Consider the following 18,185-nt stretch of genomic DNA (forward strand, 5'->3'; position numbering starts at 1 on the left):
AGGCCATTCAGGAGCCTTGTAGCTGCTGCTGCCCAGATCTGCATCTTATTGCTAACTCCACACACTTTGATTTTTGCTTTGTGCCTGCCTGTGTGCTGCTTTGCTGGAAGCACACACCAACCTCTGCACTTCTGCAGCATAAACCAAATTCTAGAGAGATGAATCCACATCAGTACCTGCTGTATTTGCTGTGCCTGATTTAAGTCCAGTAAGTCTGTCACCAGATCACAAAGCCCTTTGCAAAGAGAGAAGCATACTGGACATTCATGTTACATGTCACTTCCCTTTCTTATGTATTTACTAAACCCAAGTGAGGGATTAACCTGACTTCCTTACATGAAGAGGCACATATGCCTTGCCTCTCTGATGTTCAGTCAGGTGATTTTTTTTTTTGCAAATATCTTGCAAAGTACTTTTTTCTCCCTGTTTGCCTTCTAAGTTTTTCAATTTTTTTCATCCCAGCCCATTCTGTCCTTCCCATTCCCTGTTTCCCACTTGATTTTTTGGATTGTGTGAGTTCAGAAACACAGATCCTTGGTAATTCTAATTCAGATTTATCTCTACTATTGTTTCTCATCAAACTACCATGTTCAGCCTGTAAGGTCTTGAGCAGTTGCAGTTTAGTGAATTCAAAGGAAGCAGCTTCCTTTGGGAAGGACATTACTGCCCTTGGTTCTGTATCCTGGCCTGCTGCTGGTTTTCTGCTTCTCTCTGTGTGTTGCATTGCAAAGCTGATCATTTGTGGACCTAACTGAGCAGGTCAGATATTTGGGAAATTGAGAGCAGGCAGATATTTGGAGTGAGCAGCCTCCTTACCTGCCACAAGCTGCGCTCTCCTCCTCTGTCAGTCAAAGCTCTTGCTAAATCTGCATCTGTATTGCTGCTGCTTTTAGTCATTATCTTCCTCCCTGAGCTGATGTGGTGCTGAAGGACTGGTGATACAGGCTTTCAGCTGAAATCTGGAATGATACCTCCAGTGAAAATAGGCTGTGATTCTGATGCAGACAAGCAGCTCTGGATTTTGGTAGGATCACATTGGCTCTCCAGCTCTTCACATCCTCAAGTGCAGATTGCACCAGAAGTAGCTCCTTGATGTGCCCAGAGTGCTTACTGTTGAATCAACAGGTGGATTCTCGCAGTAGCAGCATGGAGATATGATTCACTTCCTCATTGCAAAGACAGAAAAGAGTTTCTAAGCTTTTGACTAAGCACTGATCTTTATCTGAATCGTACACGGGGAGAACACAGTTATTTGCATAAAAGTGATTAAAGACTAGGTAACTATCACATCATACCCTCCACACAAACTACTCTCAGGTCACAGCTGTAATGCATATGAAACACCTACAGTATATCTGTAATATCCAGAATTTTTGTTGTATTATTCTCTGACTGGTGGACACTGCATATTAGCCAGAAAGTTCATTTTCCATTGTGAACAAATGTGAGTTAAAATCCCATTCTCCATGTGCAATGATGCTATCACTTGGCACCATTCTGGTCAGGGGGACATGATGGTGTTTGTCCTGGACTGAGAGCCTTCCTCAGGGCTCTGGAAGATGTGGTTGGTCATGGTGCCCCTCTGTGTGTCTGGAGCAGGAGGTCAGGCACTCCCAAGGGAATAACTGCATTTTTTTCCCCCCTGCAGAATAGCAAACCTGAAGATCCAGCTGGCCAAGCTTGACAGCGAGGCCTGGCCTGGCGTGCTGGACTCTGAGCGGGACCGACTGATCCTGATTAACGAGAAGGAGGAGCTCTTGAAAGAAATGAGATTTATCAGCCCCAGAAAATGGACTCGAGGAGAGGTGGAGAGACTGGAGACAGAGAGGAGGCGCCTGGAGGAAGACCTTCAGGCTGCTAGAGACACTCAGAGCAAAGCTCTCACTGAGAGGTGGGTTGGTGGGCACAGGGCAGGGCCTTTTTGGACAAGAGGTGACTGGAAGCAAGCACCAGCATCCCCTGGCTGAGTGCCCACAGCAGTGCCCTCACATTCCCAGCACGCTCTACTCGGAGAGGTTCTCAGCTCATCTGCCAAACAGCCCATCTGCAAGGCTTCCTCTGCCACTGGGGAAAGGTTGCTGCTCCTACAATGGATCCTTTATGGGAATGTAGAGAGTGCTGAAAATAGCCCAGTGTAGTGTTGGTGTAGTGTAACATTTCTGTATGCAGCCAGCACCTCACAGCAGCTTCTACACTTGCTGTGCAGTCTGGGCCTTGGTAAATGTCAGCAGATGGAATTTTAAATTCCTTAAATTTGCTGTTTGTTCTGAGCATCCTTGTATGTGATTCCTGTAGGATCTGGTATTTGACAGGGCTGTGGGGCTTGCAGGGAATATCCTGTGAATCTAAACTAGCTGAAAAAAATGCCAACTTTCTTCCCTAATTTTACCTGTGTTGCAGGGGGAGATCTCAGGGGAATGTACAGTGGGGATGAATACTGCATGAGGCATTGCCTACAGGTGTTTTACAGTCTGGATGCATTAATGAGGGTGGCTCAGCAGTGTTTCTGGTAGCTGCAGTCTCTTGAACATATATGGAATAGGCACACTGCATTCACTCTCTGGCTCCCTATTTTCATTTCTTCTACGTGGTCATTGTCCAACTGACACCAATTTCCTGCATTGGCTTTTCATGGTTTTATCATGCTGGAAAAAATGTAAATGTCTTGACCATGAGACTTTTACCTGCTTGAAGTATCTGTGGTTTGACAAATGGTTCTGGTCTTGCCCTAAGGTGAGCCCCTTCATTTGGGATTTTTGGGAATATCATCACATTCTAGAGTGCCAAAGACATTACACCTGTATGGGGAAGGATTTTGTGTCCAGGGGCCTGTTCAGTTAGGGTGTGAGCACCCACATGCACATATGTTTGTCTTAGACCAGTTCAGGTGGGAAATAAAGCTGGGATACTGCTAAAGCCAATAATGTAAAGCTGTAATGAGAAGGTTAATAACTAAATCAAGTAACCCTAAATCATCCATAGACTTTAGTGGAAGGAAATGAAGACATTTATACTTTTATTAGCACAGGAACTATAGGAATGCAATAGAGTATAGTGAGTAAAATCTGCCCAGCTCTTTTGAGGCCTGATCCTAGAAGCATTTACTTCTATGGTACCAGCTGTAATCATTTTGTCCTGTTGTGAATGTTTTCAGGACTGAGTTCTGCATTTTAAAAGTTTCTAATATTGGTAAAGACACACATCTTGACCAAATTCTGTCCTGGGTATTCCTATCAACTTTTGTAGAATTTCACATCAAAAAAATAGATTTTTCCTTTACTCCTTATTTAAAATATTAAATGCTGCTTTAGCTTGTCCTTTTGTTTGGCCTTCTCTTAGACTGAAGTTGAACAGCAAAAGAAATCAGCTTGTCCGAGAGCTGGAGGAAACCACGCGCCTGGTGGCCGTGCTGCACACCCAGCTCAAGAGGTAGGTGACCCTTCCCAGCAGCTGGGGCTGCTTTTGCTTTTGCACATGGGGCCACTGCCTTTCTCTGCTCACGGTCCCAGCTCCCAGCTGAGGGCTGAAAGGCCTTTCAGGAGTGGCCTGAGGCCCCTCTGTAGTCAGGGGAAAGAGAAGCCTTGGGATCTTAGGTCAGTTTAGATGGGTGCTTTTCAACCTCCTGGTGGTGCCTCTGTCTCACAGCAGGACTTTGCTTCTATTTCAGTAATATTTAAGTGACCAGGGAGAGCAGAGATTTATTCACTAAAGTTTGAATTACTGAAGTATTACATGAATAAAGTATGTTAAAGACAGCTTTGACAGCAAGTGGAGTGAATCTCACTAATGCAATTACACATTAATGGATGAATGGTCATATTTCTCTAATTCCAAGTGTGCTGTGGCTTGCAATGTGGACAATATATATAGAGATATTCCCAAATCTGTTGTGGTTCATATGCTGTAAAGAATGGCTTCTAGTTCAGGCTGTAGTTTTGGAAGAACACAGGATTGGTATTTCCAGACTAATGCATGACTGCAGGCACTAAGGCCAAATCATTTTGCTAAAAGTATATTTTTATCATTCTGATAGCAAGAAGGTTTGGTGAGGTTTTTGTTTGGTTGAGGATTTTTCCTACCAGTGTGTACTGAATTTACTCTGTTTGTAGCTTCTGCTCCACTTGGATTCTGTTTCATTTTGTGAAGATGACACCGAAAAGACTGGAAAGAAATCATAGTGCAAGACTGACATGTAAATAAGCCAGCATGGAGAATAGCTATCTGTGAGGCTTTTATGCAGTGGAAATGCATCATATTTTCATTTCACCTAGCTGATAAGGGATCTTTTGAGGTGACCAAGAAGCATGTGAAACTAATTTCTTCCTAACCGTGTGCCCAGCGTTCTTGGCATGCTCCTTCATAAGAATAAGTGTTTGTTATTAACCCCATAATGCAAAATGTCTGGCATTCAAGGGCATGTACAAAAGGAAATTGAGCCCAGTTTTTTTGACAGGGAAAAGATTGATTTAAAACTCCTCTTTTTTCATAGTAAAGTACACTGAAAAGCTGTAAATTCATTGGGCTTCAACAGATGTGTACATACTGCTAATATGGAAAAACATCTATCAGAAGCTTTTTTGAGCAAATGTGCTGCAGTGCACATCTGTTAGACTACATTTTCTGCCAAAATTATACTAAATACAGCATGCTTGCCTTTTTCTCATAAGGTCATGGACATAATTATACAAATGTAGCTTCCAGCTTTTACCCTATAAATAATAAATAAGGGATTATTAGGCTTATTAATATCTCACTGTTTTTCAGTGGGGCAACATAAGGCACTTATGCATATTCAGAATTTTTTCAATAGCTAATCCCCATCTGAAGTGAGGGTCAATAATAACCAAGGTCTTCAATATGCAGAGCAGGAGTTTTGGTTTAAATGGAATTTCTGGAGATGGTACATGCTGTAGTCACTACTGGAATACTTGCTGGGTCTCCTGAGCAGAAAACTGTGCTGTGGTGTCTGGACTTTCTCATCTGGACAGACTTCTATTCAGCACCTGCTTAAAATTAATTTTGTTGTCAGTTATGTTCTGAACCTAGAACTCCAGGGATAGATAAGGCGTGTGAATTGATTTCACAGCCCAGCCCCAGCTTTTTCCCTTGCTCTCTTGGCCCTGGGTTCCATGTAGCAGCCTTTCACATGGATAAATGCTGCCAGCTTCCTGGGAACTGCTGGCTGCTGTGATCTCTGAGGGCCAGTTCCAGGCAGCTGTGATATTGCCTTTTGGCTGCAGCTCCAAGATTGAGGAAAATGGAAGGAAATTTCCACATGGTCAGACAGTTCATTGCAATAACTTCATCTTCTTGCATGGGCCTTGCTGGTTTTTGCAGTCTGCTTTGGAGATTAACAGGAGCCATAGATACTTTCCAGAGAGATGTGGGAGGAGGGGGATGGCACTAATTTTAATTGGTTTGAAACTGTTCATTAGAGTTGTTTTGGCTAAACAAGGACTCTCAGGAGTCTGATATGGTGAGTAGAGAAAGGTGTATGATGGATACTGTGTCACTGAGCAGTGCCCCAGTGTTCCTGCTGTGCACACTGTGGTTCTGGGTTGCTCTGGGGACTAATGCGTGTGGCCTGAGCTAACAAAGCAGCACCTGTGGGCTGAGACATGTGCTGACACTGCAGTGCTTTCATGAGAAATCAGAAGTGTCATGGTTTTCTGACTTGTTCCCTTCAGTCTCTCCACCAGCATGCTCTCCCTCTCCTCGAGCAGCAGCCCTGGCTCTCTTGCATCCAGCAGAGGATCTCTTGCCACCTCCAGCCAGGATTCATCCACCTCAGCCAGTTTCACTGATCTCTACTACGAGCACCTGGAGCAGCTGGAGCAGTTGGACTCAGAATATCAAAACAAGCTTGACTTGCTCTTGGAAGGAGCCACTGGGTTTAGGCCATCGGGCTGTATCACCACTATTCACGAGAATGAAGTGGCGAAAACTCAAAAAGCAGATAGCACGAGTCGCATGCAGGCTCTGAGGTCCTTGTCTGGTACTCCCAAATCCATGACATCACTGTCCCCAAGGTCATCTCTCTCTTCTCCATCCCCACCTTGCTCTCCACTGGTGATAGACCCGCTCCTAACTGGCGATGCCTTTTCAAGCCATATGGATTTTGATGATGCAGAGATAAGTGCAAATCTGTCAGAACTCACCCTAAACACTGGGAGTGGCAACTGCAGACTGGAAGAGCCTCGAGCAGGAGATAAACATCTAGGTCAAGGTATGGTAAGAAAAGATTTGCATGCACTGCATGCATTTATATTTAATGTAGTTCATAAAGCACTGAGAAGCAAGTGTTTTCAGAAGCTGTCTGTCATCTTGTTATCTTTATGTTGAAAAATGTTTTCAGCTCTGTGTTCTGTCTTGTTTGGGAGGGAGGGTTGGTATTTTAATTTGTACACAAAAATACTGATCTAATGAGTCTTGCAGGAGACTGATTTAGGTGTGTTTTTATTGTACACAGATGTGTGTGTACACAAATCACTGGGATTTCATGTGCAAATATAGATGGTCATAGTGGGATTCCTGGTTTGATCTGGCACTGAGCTATTCAGAATGTCAAGTATTGTTTTGGGTCTGGGAGACACACAGTGCCATACTGATATGCAAAGTTTTTGACCAAGCTTTTGAGGAGGGCTGGAAAAGCCATTTAGCCTAATAGTTAACAAATTTTAGTTATAATAATCCCTCCCCACCACCTTGGTATGCATAAAATCCTGCTCTGGTTCCCAGTAAATCAGTGGCAATGAATTTATTAATTTCAGCTGAGCAGATGAGCAGACATGTCAAGGCTGTGCTCGAATTCTGCTGTTTTGGTCTCTTAGCAACAAAAACGTGTTTAGATTGTAAGCATGATAAAATAAGACATTTAGAGGTAGTGGATGTTCTCATATATGCATATGGCTTGTTGGTGGGTGGGAAGGGTTCATCCTTTTTTGGAATGGATGGGCTGAAGCAGTTGGCACAGGCAGGGCACAGTGCTAGGGCCTGTCTGAAGCCCTTGTGACTGTAGTTGGGTTAAATCCAACAAGGATTGAGTGAAAGGACAGGATTTGTAGCTGCAGTGAGGAAGAGCTTTAAAGGCAATATAAACTTGCAAGCTACAGTCCTGTGAACCAGCAGTACAGTTTGTTTCTGCTTTTCGTGGGATTATTGAACAGCCTGTGTGAATAAAGGGAACCAGTACCATGTTATCACCACCTTCTGCATTAAGAAGCCCGACATTATTTAAAACACAATAAAAAACACAAGTGCAAATCTTCCCTTTGAGCTGCCATTTTCCTACAAGCAAGAGGTATTATGCATTTGAGTAGGAAACACTAATTATTCTTATTAGAACTGGATGCTGATTAGTTTTAACCTTTTTAGCTCTTCAAGATTTGCCAAGGCTGTTAAAGTGAAAGCTCAGGTGTTAAGCAGATTAAGTGATTACTGCTGTTAGCCAGTCAGCAGACAAAATAATCACCATAAGTAGTTTATTTCAGGGCAATAACGAGATGAGATTCCACTCCTGAGGCATTTTGGGGGTGGGGGCTCAGTGTAGCCCAAAATGCAGGGGCTGGCTCTGGGGTGGTCAGCCCTGGGCAAAGCACGCTCACGTGTTATGGAAGCAGAGCAGAACACTGTGTCTGAGGGCTCTGCTGCTGCCTCCTGCTAGAGCAGAACCTCCTCTGGCTTTGAGACTGAAATAAGGTTGCCTTTCCCCCCCTAGGAACACCTGAGTGATTTAGGGAAAATTAATAGCAAAACCTGGGATCTGGCAGGTCCAGCATTCTCTGATTAAATGGTCTGGATGTGAGGACAGTGCATGGCCTGGCTCTTCAAGGCCCATTGCAGGAAGAGAAAAGCAAACTTAAAATTCTTGATGTGATTGAAAAAATCCATGAAACACCACAGGTAGTGTTATCCACCTGCTTGGAAAAATGGAGGAGAGTTGGGTCAGTTCTGAACTCTTCCATAAACTTTCTTATTAGTGTGATATCTCTTCAGACACTTAAGGCCAAAAGCTGAAAGTCCAAATCTTTTGTTAATTAGCTGCATGAAAAGGCTGAGCTTTCCAAGTCTTTTGCAAAACCAGTAAGGAAAGGGGTGGCTGGAATTGTTGTCAGGGAACCATTCATCTTTATTCAGCTTTACACTGTAGCACCCTGCTGTACAGAGCTCACTTCACTGTTGTGCACTCTGTGTATTCACCCCTTGGCCTGAGGTGCTGGGGGAGGTGGTCAGGAATGGGGATTTCTGTGCTGGAATGACTCCATGGCTTTGGGAACTGAGGGAGAAAGAAAAGTTTGGTGTGTGGAGGCCAACCTGCAGTGCCTTTCCCAGGGAGCCAGTCCCATGGAAAGGGATTCCCAGAGCAGCAGTTGGGGTGTAAAACTCAAAGAATCAGATTTAGGAACCAGCCAGTGGGGAAGAAGTGATTTTCCTATTAAAACCATGGGCTAGGAGGTATGAAGGAGAATTGAGGAAAGAAGTTTTGACCCTGCCCACATACCTCTAGCACACCCTGTGATCCACAGCACTGCAGGAGCCTGGCCAGGAGAGAGGATGGATTAAACTGGGAATGCCAGTGTCAAATGGATCCCTTGGTTTCAGTTAATGACTGATACATTGTGTTACAGGTGCTAACTGCTGTTTATGTGGATTGGCCTATGGGGAAAAGCTCTGGACATTCCATTTCTGTCCAGTGGCTCCATGGGAGTACCAAGATGAGAAGTGCCATTTTTTGATGTTAAAAAATCCATGGATAAATGGGCCCAAAATGGCACAGGTGTCTCAGAGGACTGGGGTTACCTGTAGCACCCTCTGCTGTTGGCCTCCAAGTCCTTATGTCCTTACAAGTCCTTATGGTATTCCATAAGCCTTGCACACTTTTCCACCAGTTTATTCAAAGCTGTATTTAATTCTTTAAGTGGCTTTGTGAGACTGTGAAGAAAACAACACCAAAAAAAAAAAAAAAAAAAAAAAAAAAAACAAACTCAAACCCCAGAAAACCAACCAGAATCCAAACTTCCTTTGTAATAAAGAAAATAAGCATTGGAAACCTTATATTGGCTTGGGGGCATGTGCTTGTCTGAGTCTGTGGGAAAGAAGGATCACTTGTGAAAAACAAAAGCCCTTTGGGGAGGAGTGTGCTGCCCTGCTGCTGTGGGGCTCCAGCTGCTCCCATGCTCCACATGGCACTCCTCACTCTTGGAGCAGGTCTCCCACATCCCTGAGGATGAGCCAAGAGCTGGGTACAGCCCAGCACTCGTTAGCCACACTGGCAGATGGAGCTCTCCAGACTCTTGGCTGCAGCTCCTCTCCACTGAAATGCTGAAAGATGCAGAATCTGCAGGTTTCCAGGGAGAACCTTTGTGTGTTTTGAAGCACAAGAAATCTATGTGAGATAACACCTCTGTGCAAAACTTGCTTCACCTTCTTTGGTTTCTCTTCCCTATCTCCTTTCCCCTGTATTCCTGCATGTGACTGCTCTTTTGAATCCCATAAATCTCTTTCCATGTTCATCTTTTGGTCTTTCTGGATCTGCCTTTTGTCCTATGGGCACAAACATTTGGATTTAGGGAGTGTTTTTTTTTTGCTGTTCCCCTCTTGGTATGAGCTCTCCAGGTGGGAAATGCAGCTCCACATGATGCATGCCTGGCCAGAGCCAGCTCAGCAGTGCTTGCCCAGCCCCTGCTCTCTGCAGTGATTGCTGCCTGCCTAAGGGTGCCTTGCAGTAGGAGCTGCTTTATTGGTCCATACTTATAATTTCACTAGAATTTAGAAGTGCTGCTGCTTCTGAACGTTGCTCATCATGTCATGGGTACCTCCTTGCCTTTCCTGGCATCTCCTGCAAGGACCCATGCCCAGAGAGGTGCCAGGGCAAGCAGCTGTAACACACCTGTGTAATCTCAGCCCTCACACTGCTGCAGGGCCCAGGGAGTAAATGGGCACTCACTGTGCAATGAATCCCTCCCTCACCTCCACCACACAGTCTATTCCTCCTGTTTTCCTGGGACTTTGTGTTCTTCAGGGCAGTTTGGCACATTCCCTCACTTCAAGGCCACCTTTGAGCCCAGCCTGCCCTACCTGTGTCCCCTGAGTCTCCAGAAATGTGCTGTTGCTTAACAATATCTGGCAGGGGGAAAAAATGCAATTCAAGGGGAGGATGAGAAGAAAAGCTGCTGCTTACCCAGACAGTTTGTTTTCATTAACATCTGCTTTTGGTTTTCCTCTGTGCTTTCCTAGGTATAAACACAGCTGGAGGGACAGCTCTGAAGGTGGCAGGTGTGTCAGCTGCAGTGTCTGATGAATCTGTTGCTGGAGACAGCGGGGTGTACGAGGCATCTGTACAAAGGTAGGCATCACATCTCTCTCCAGGACCAAGCCAATGACTCAGCTTTGCCAAAAGTCACCTGCAATACTGCTGGTTATGACCTTTGTTTGTAATTTGACGGCTAAAGTTCTCAATCTCAGGTTTCTTAATACTTCTGAAAAAAACTGCGAGCAGGTTGAATTTGATTATGAAAATGACCTGTGCTTCCCATAATAGAGGCAGCTGAAAGGAAGCTCACAGAGAGCTCTTTGAACAGCTGGCCTGTTTGTGGGGGTGCTGCTCAGCTCTGGGTGCTGCCTTGGCAGGGGCAAGTGGAGCCATCTGGGGTAGGAGCAAAGCTCCCCTCCTTTCAGTCAGTGACACCCCTCAGCCAACTTTGGGATGTTTAAGGAAGCACCTTGAAGTGCCTGATGGATGTGATGCAGTTCCCAAGTGCATGGAGCAAGAGCAGGATGTGATGCCCACAAGACTTCTCCCACTAAGGGCACAGCTGGGAGTCACTGCTCTTGCTGGTTTTCTGGATTGTCTGTGGGGGCTTTGTCAAAATGTTCCCTGGAAGGGACTGATCTTACTGGTACCTCCATCTCATGTGGGTTTTCCTACTGCTTTTATTAGCATTCAGGTGAATTATAGGGTTGTTAGTTGCAAAACACAGCTGTAGAGGTGATACATCACTCATCTCAGATGCCCCCTGTCCATTAGTGATCTTCATTAATTCTCTAGATAAATTAGTAATTTTTATGTTTACAGCACAATTCACTTTGACAATGGAGTGCAGTGCTTCAGTAAATTGAGCTCCTGGGCCCAAGCAGTCAGAGTTGGGTGTCCCAGGGCCCTGTGTCCCTTCTGTGGGAGTGGAGAGGGGAGTGGGACAGCCACAGGAGGCATCCCATGCACACTCACATCTCTGATGCTAGTGTTGTTTGGGTTAGCAGCTTGCCAGCCCCTGTGGTGCCTGCAGTGTCACTTTGGTGCCTCTCCAAGTGGTGAGGGTGGGATGAGCCACCCTCTGCAGCTGAAAGGTAACAAAATGCAAGAGGGTGCTGAGCAGTAATATAGAAAGCACTTAGAAGAGAAGAAAGCTAATCCTGTTTTCATGTGCTAGAGCACAGCCTCTCGAGGCAATTAGACAATGAATGTAGTTTTGGGGACTTTCAGTGCATAAAACTTGGGAGGAGGAATACATTGGGAGGGAAATGATGCAGAATAGCTGTTTCCAGCAAGGCCAGTCAGTGTACTCTGTCACTTTTAATGTGCTTAAGAAAGTTTGATTTCTTAAAGAAACAAAGGAATTACTTAAATCTAATAAAAGTTGAGAATTTTTGCTGTCATGATGCAGGACAGGATTGCAGTTGTTAAGTCACATTTCTCTTGCTGGGCAGTCAGCCGATTTTGCTAAAAACCAGTCAAGGGAACCCTTTAAAAATCCCCCACTGCCTTATTTTTGCAGTCTTTTGTGTGGCTTTTTTTTCTTTTGGCAGTGAACAGGGAAGACATATGACTTTCTGCTGATAAGCACTGTAACACATACCTCTAAGGCTGATTGCACTTACTTCTTAAATGGGCTTTCTTTTAGCTGCTAATTTTACAAAATCCATATACCAAACCCCTGAATGGAAGGGAAAAGATCTTGTATCATCTAAATGCAAACACTTCAATAAGAGGCAAATCAAATCCTTAATTGTTGTTGGTTCCTTTCAGACCGTGTGTGTCAGAAGTGATGGTGTTTGACAGTGATGATGCAGAAGCAGCTGGAACAGCCAAAGTGCAAATTGCAATGAGGTATGTGCAACATATTTTATGGATTTGCCTTCCAGTGGGAAGGATGATAAATGGGATAGCGCTTTCTGTGCTGTTTTCTTCTCGTGTCCTATTGGTATTAACTAACTGATGCCCTTTTTTAGTGGAATGAAGAATTACCCCACAGTAGTGGGCAAGGTGTAGGAGGGCAGGCACCGAGACATCCTCCTTAAATGACTTCTTGGTAGTTAAGTGGGATTTGAGAAAAAGAAGTAGTACAAGACTCATTTGTCACGGCCATCCAAAGCAAAAGGTTACTCATTACATCCTCACTGTTGTACTTAAAGTATTTTTACTTATAACTTTTCCATATTGCAGCCATTAAGGCCTCTCAAAAAAATGTAGTGACAATGCAGCAATTTAACTAGACCCCAAGAAAAGCAATGTGTGTTAGGTCAAATATATAGTCCATTGTATCTGAACCCTTAAGTTCTGGACTGTTCTATATTCTGGATGTTCTGGTAGCAAAACTTGATGTAATAGCAAACTGGTTTTGTTTTAAACTGTGGGCAAGTCATGCTCACATTATAGTGTTGTCTTGTTTGTAAAATTTTTGTATTGTTTGTGTGAAATACTCAGCCACAGAGTCCAAGGCAGAATTCTCTAATAATAATGCTTTTCTGTCTCTTTCTGATTCAGATATGATGACAAAAATAAACAATTTGCCATATTGGTCATCCAGCTGAGTAATGTTCCAGCACTGCTGTTACAACAAGATCAAAAAGTGTAAGTGGGTGAAAAAAACACTCTTGATATGTTTGAGTTGGATCCCAATGAGAATGAAAGGAAGATTGGCTTATGAGTTTTCACACTCATAAAAATTTACCTTTCCTGAAATGTTTCCATACATCGTGTGGTGACACTTACAAACTAATAAACCTGTAGCCTGAAATAAGGGGCAGTTTCTTCCTCAAAGGGTGAGGTTCTTAATTGTAGCAGTGCCTTGAGCACGTGGATTGAGTGAAGAGGGTGAGTTTGTCCTGCTGCAGAACTCCCTGGATACCTGTACAGGATTGGGAAAATGTGCAGCTACTGTTAGACTAATTCTAAACACAAGGTCTTTAAACTCAGCTGTGTGCTGAATAAGCTGACAAAAATTGGATTCATTTTTGCTGTTCCTACCGACAGAAGGGTGTGAGCAGTGTGACAGGTTGCACAGATGTAAACAACCGTGTAAAACAGGATCCATGATGTCTGAGGATGAGGTCTAGAAGGATGAAGTCTGTGGCAGCTCCTGCCACTTCACATCTCTGACACTGTGACAAGATGTTCCTTTCTTCTCAGTTGACTGCAGCTCCAGAGAATAGGAAAGGACAGCTGTGGGTGTACCAGTTGTGGGTTTCTCTCGGTCTGGATTGAAGGCACTTGAGACAGTAGTTCATGTTTGGACTCAGGTGTTTATCATCTCTTATCAGTAAAACAGTCTCACTGCTGTGAGTTCAGCAGCTTTTCATTAGAAGGCACAAAATGGCCAACAATCTCTTGTTACAAGGTCTTTTAAGACTAAACTATCCAATTAAGAGCTGACACCTAGATTATTTTCCCTTTTAATCCAATAACTGATCCCAAAGAGCCCACAATGGGAACTTTTCTGCCCAATTATAAAATGCCACCCAAACCCATGGAGAAGAAGGAAGAAGAAACATGAAGAAGAAACCCAGGAGGACACCCTGTGCCCTCCATCTTGCTTCCATCCACAACATCCTAAAATCCCAAAACCTAAATTTCTCACCAAGTGACACACCTACACTGCTCTCTATAATGTATTTTGTGGATTCTAGTCTATCTTGAAGTCTGGGAAACTTTCTCCATGAGTGAGGGTCAGAGTCACTGCTCCTCTGGGGGTCAGGGCACCCCAGAGCAGACACAGAAATATTCCCTGTGGTGCCCTGGGTTTGCACAGAGCAGGCTGACTCTCAGTAGGGGTTTGGGAGCTGCACAGGGGCAGGGAGGGCAGAGCTGAGTGCAGTGTGTCCCACAGGAACATCCGTGTGGCCGTGCTGCCCTGCTCGGAGAGCACGAGCTGCCTGTTCCGCACGCGGCCCGCGGACGCTGCCGACAGCCTGCTGTACAACGAGCTCTTCTGCGTCTCCATCTCCTACCCAGCGCTGCGCCAGAAGACACTGAGAGTTGATGTTTGCACTGTAGATAAGTCTCACCTTGAAGAATGTTTGGTGAGTATCCAGCTCTGTTTTAATAACTCCGTGTTTGTTTCCTCTTTTTAATTAGTCACGATGTTGCACTCCTGAGGTATGGCAATTTCTGTGAAAGCCTTCCTGATAATCTTTAGCTATGTGGTCTCTCCCCCACAGCGTTCTTTGCAATGACAATTTCCATCAGGAAAAACAATTATGAGATAAGTGTTATGTTACAGAACTACCTTGTCAGACCACTAGATATGTCTCCTTCATGATCTGATGTCAAACTCTTAATTAGTTTTCTTCTGTCAAACTCTTAACTAGTTTTCTTCCTTTTAAAAACATTTTTGGTATTGCAATTGAGAACCAATTACTTTGGTTTTGGATACATTAGGTTGTGTACTAAATGTAATTTTTAAAAAATGACAAGGCAGATGAAACTAAATGGGATATACAAAGCTAAAACACCTGGGTTTGGGCAGTGATTTTTGTCAGCCTTGCAAATTTCTTGAAAAGGAGTCATCCTCTCCTGTTCCTTTCTCTTTCTCTTTGAAGCTCTGGCTGTAATTTCTCCCTCCTGCAGTAGCACTGTTTTTACTTCTGGATTCCTGTTACAGTGAAGCTCTAGTGAAACACTTGCTACTTATATTGGAAGCCCTTGGCAATGCTAAAAATAACTGAACACAAAGCATTACTAGTGGTGTTGAAATGAGATAAACAGGCAGTTTTTCTTTTTGTTGAATTTGCCAAAATTAATCAATCCTAGATTTTCACTCTGATTTTTTTTCTGACTGGTGTGGTAGCTGTTCATTTTAGTATTACACTAAAACTGTGTTTTTGCTCTCAATAGGGTGGAGCACAAATTAGCCTTGCTGAAATCTGCAGATCCGGAGAGAAATCAACCCGTTGGTATAACCTCCTTAGTTATAAATATCAGCAGAAGCAAAACAGGAAGAGTAAACAAGGAAACAGCCACTCTGAAGTAGCCTGCACTGAAAAAACAGTAAGAACAGCTGCTTCAATTGAACAAATCTCTTCTAAACAGGACTAGCAAGAGGGTTTGTGTGACTGTTACTATAGAGAAGTGAAGGCTGCTGTGTTTATGTTTACAACCTGAATGTGTTGTTAAGTGCAGCAAAATAATTAACTTGTTGATTCCAGAAATGCCCTTGTCCTGGGCTAAACACTCACTGAAATCTCTGCTCAGGAAGCTGAGGGATGAGTAAGTGATGTGTGGGCTCCAGCCTTCCTGCAGTGCTGCCATGAAGCTGCTGGGCAGGTCAAGGCAGAGTTGGCACATGCAGGGCACAGAGGGTGCTCAGCCTGGAGCTGCACACCTGCACGGGCTGGGGGAGCTGGGCCAGCTGTGCCCACGGGGCTGCTCTGAGCTGGGGCTGCTCTGGGGCTGCTCTGGGGCTGCTCTGGGGCTCTTGTCACCGCACAGGCTGGGCACTCTGCACTCTCTGATAGTCATTTCCTCACCAAAAGCCTCTTTCTCTCCTCAGGACTCTGTCTCAGCACTCTTAGAGCAGACAGCTGTTGAACTGGAAGCTGTGGAGAAGAAACTGGAGGAAAGCAGAAGCACTTTAACTAGTGGAGAGAGCTGGTAGGTGCCATCCCACCATCTTCATGTTGTGGAGTTATCAGAGCATTTGGGTGCAGAAGAAAAAGCAGATTATACTGAGCTGTGGGAGGCTTCTTCTTTTGCTGTTTGGTGAAAAATCCTGTTTCTTCTGGAGGTTGTGCTTAGAAAATGAGAACAAAACTGATAAATGTTGAAAATTGTCAGTAGCACTATGCTAATTTTGTTATTTGTACAGTCTTCTATGGATGCCCTGAAAACTCCCCTCTGTGGTGCAAGGCTTTGCTTGAATTTTAATGTGGCTGTTCTTTATATGGTTCAGATTCAGATTTCCTTAGAGAAGTCCAACATTTGAAATAGAAAGTAAGCCCTGACCAATGGGATTGATGGAGCAGCCTGCTGTGAGTTCAGTGCAGCTGAAAAGGGTGTTAAAACACTGCTTCAATTTTGTCCAGTAACACTTTTTCACTAAGATTAATGGCATCCTGAGAGCTCCCCTCAAGATGCACTTGCCTTAAACTCAGACCACATGGCTGCACCCTCATCTTGCTTCTTTTGAAGCCAGGTCAGGATGAAGTTTTTGGCAGCAATGTGGTCTTCTGGTGCAGCTTCTCTCCTTTCTAAGCCTGTGTTTGTGTAATCTCAGTGGCTGCAGGGCCTGTCAGGTACACCTGGCTGCCTTGGGGACGTGTTTCTGTCCAGCAGCTTACAGGAGGTACCTCCTGCTCCAGCACCAGAGTATTGTCCACAACAGGCCAGTTCAATAACAGGGCTGTTCTTTTCAGGCAAGACGAAGAGGTTCCTGACCTGGAAGAACAGGATGAGATCAGTGAGAATGAAGCAGAGGAGGAGGAAGAATTCTGTGCTGGGAAATCGCTGTGGGATGCAGAAGAAAGTCTGAATTCCCAGCTGCACATAGAGACAGCAGTGAAGGTACAGTCAAGGGCCTTTTGAACAGAAAGATGACTTAAGCTTCCTTTAAGCTGACTGGGTTGTTGCTGAGCTGAGCAAGACTACAGCAGTTATTTGAAAGTTCACCATTGATGATTAAATGTTTATCTACCTGAAATCTTTGTAAAAAACTCTGTGTGACCATTTTGTCCCACAGTTAGTACAGCACCTTTTCAAGCCTTGTCTTTGCTGCTCATGAAAACTGTTTTCATTAATGTGACAGTAGTTTTGACCTTGTTCAATTCTGAATATAGCTGTAGTCAAACAGGGGTGTGCTGTACACAGCTCTCTCTGTACATCAATTTGGATCTTTGCTGCAGATGCACAACAAGTAAGATAATGGTCTTTAAAATCCTGCCTGCTCTCTGTGGGATTGCCAGGTCACAGTGATGTGTGGATGCACAGGCAAAGCCCATTGGAATCAACTGTGTTGTACAGCAGTCAGTGGGTGCAGAGCCCTTAGGGAGCAATCCAGTTAATGCAGCAGAGCTTCAGGAGTGAAGTGTCAGGGAATGCTGCATGAGAGGGGCTGAAGAATGTCTGGGTTTGAATGCAGCAAGCACAGACGTGGCACAGATGGCTGTCACACTGCCCTGGGGGTGTGCTGGCCACATGGAAAGCTGGCATTGACACTGCTCTGTGTGTCTTTCAGGTGGATAAAGAGACCAACACAGAGAGCCCTGCACAGTCCTCGACTGTAGTTCGTCCCAAAGACAAAAGAGCAGCAAATCCACCCCAAAGTCAGTTTGTCAGGGGCAGCACCATCATCCGCTCCAAAACATTTTCCCCAGGACCACAGAGTCAGTACGTGTGTCGGGTAAGGAGAGTGCAGCCTGAGCTTCTGAGTGCTTGTCTTCACTCACTGTATTCCTCACAGAAACCCAAAGTGCTTTCTTCTCTGCCCCTCTGACTTCAGAAGTTGCTCTGTCCTCACCTCCTGGTCAGTATCTTGCCTTGGAACTAACAGCATTAAGCACAAATTTATCAGATATATATGTGCACATATATCTGTGGCACGTGCAGCTTGTTGAGATGCCCTGCCCTACCTGGAAGGGCTGCTGTAAGACAGTGATGAATAAGCTGCATTTTAAATAATTTCCTGCTGCTTGAAGTGTTCTGTGCTAACTCAGCTCTGTCCACCTGACTTGAGATGAGGTGAACATAAATCCTTGATAGAAGTGGAAAGGTAAGTACCTGATAATATCAGCAAAAAAACTGTGGAAGCTTGAAAGTCAGCAGTGTGCCTTGTGTGAAGGTAACTGAACAGGCCATGTGTTGGCTCAGATGTCACTTCCCCTGCTTTGAAATGTTTGTTCACAATTATTTCCTGAATTGAGGGTCAGAATAAGCTATAAATATCTCATCTTTTAAGTGGAACTGGCAAACAAAC

The 18,185-nt window shown here is 44.5% G+C and overlaps 1 protein-coding gene across 1 annotated transcript in view; it reads left to right on the forward strand.

The window, feature by feature from the left end:
* Positions 1-18,185, forward strand: part of WWC1 (WW and C2 domain containing 1) — a 66,163-nt gene that overhangs the window by 44,004 nt on the left and 3,974 nt on the right. Inside the window, exons 9-19 of the mRNA XM_054287776.1 lie at positions 1,649-1,891; positions 3,340-3,429; positions 5,688-6,226; positions 10,237-10,345; positions 12,026-12,106; positions 12,764-12,850; positions 14,106-14,298; positions 15,113-15,265; positions 15,768-15,868; positions 16,630-16,777; positions 17,448-17,612. Coding sequence (XP_054143751.1) covers positions 1,649-1,891; positions 3,340-3,429; positions 5,688-6,226; positions 10,237-10,345; positions 12,026-12,106; positions 12,764-12,850; positions 14,106-14,298; positions 15,113-15,265; positions 15,768-15,868; positions 16,630-16,777; positions 17,448-17,612 — 1,909 coding nt within the window. The remainder of the gene's footprint in view (positions 1-1,648; positions 1,892-3,339; positions 3,430-5,687; positions 6,227-10,236; positions 10,346-12,025; positions 12,107-12,763; positions 12,851-14,105; positions 14,299-15,112; positions 15,266-15,767; positions 15,869-16,629; positions 16,778-17,447; positions 17,613-18,185) is intronic.

This window comes from Melozone crissalis, unplaced genomic scaffold, assembly GCF_028551555.1.
Source record: "Melozone crissalis strain CALT ecotype California unplaced genomic scaffold, PUWL_Pcris_2 ptg000061l_1, whole genome shotgun sequence".
In the NCBI taxonomy this organism is placed as follows: Eukaryota; Metazoa; Chordata; class Aves; order Passeriformes; family Passerellidae; genus Melozone; species Melozone crissalis.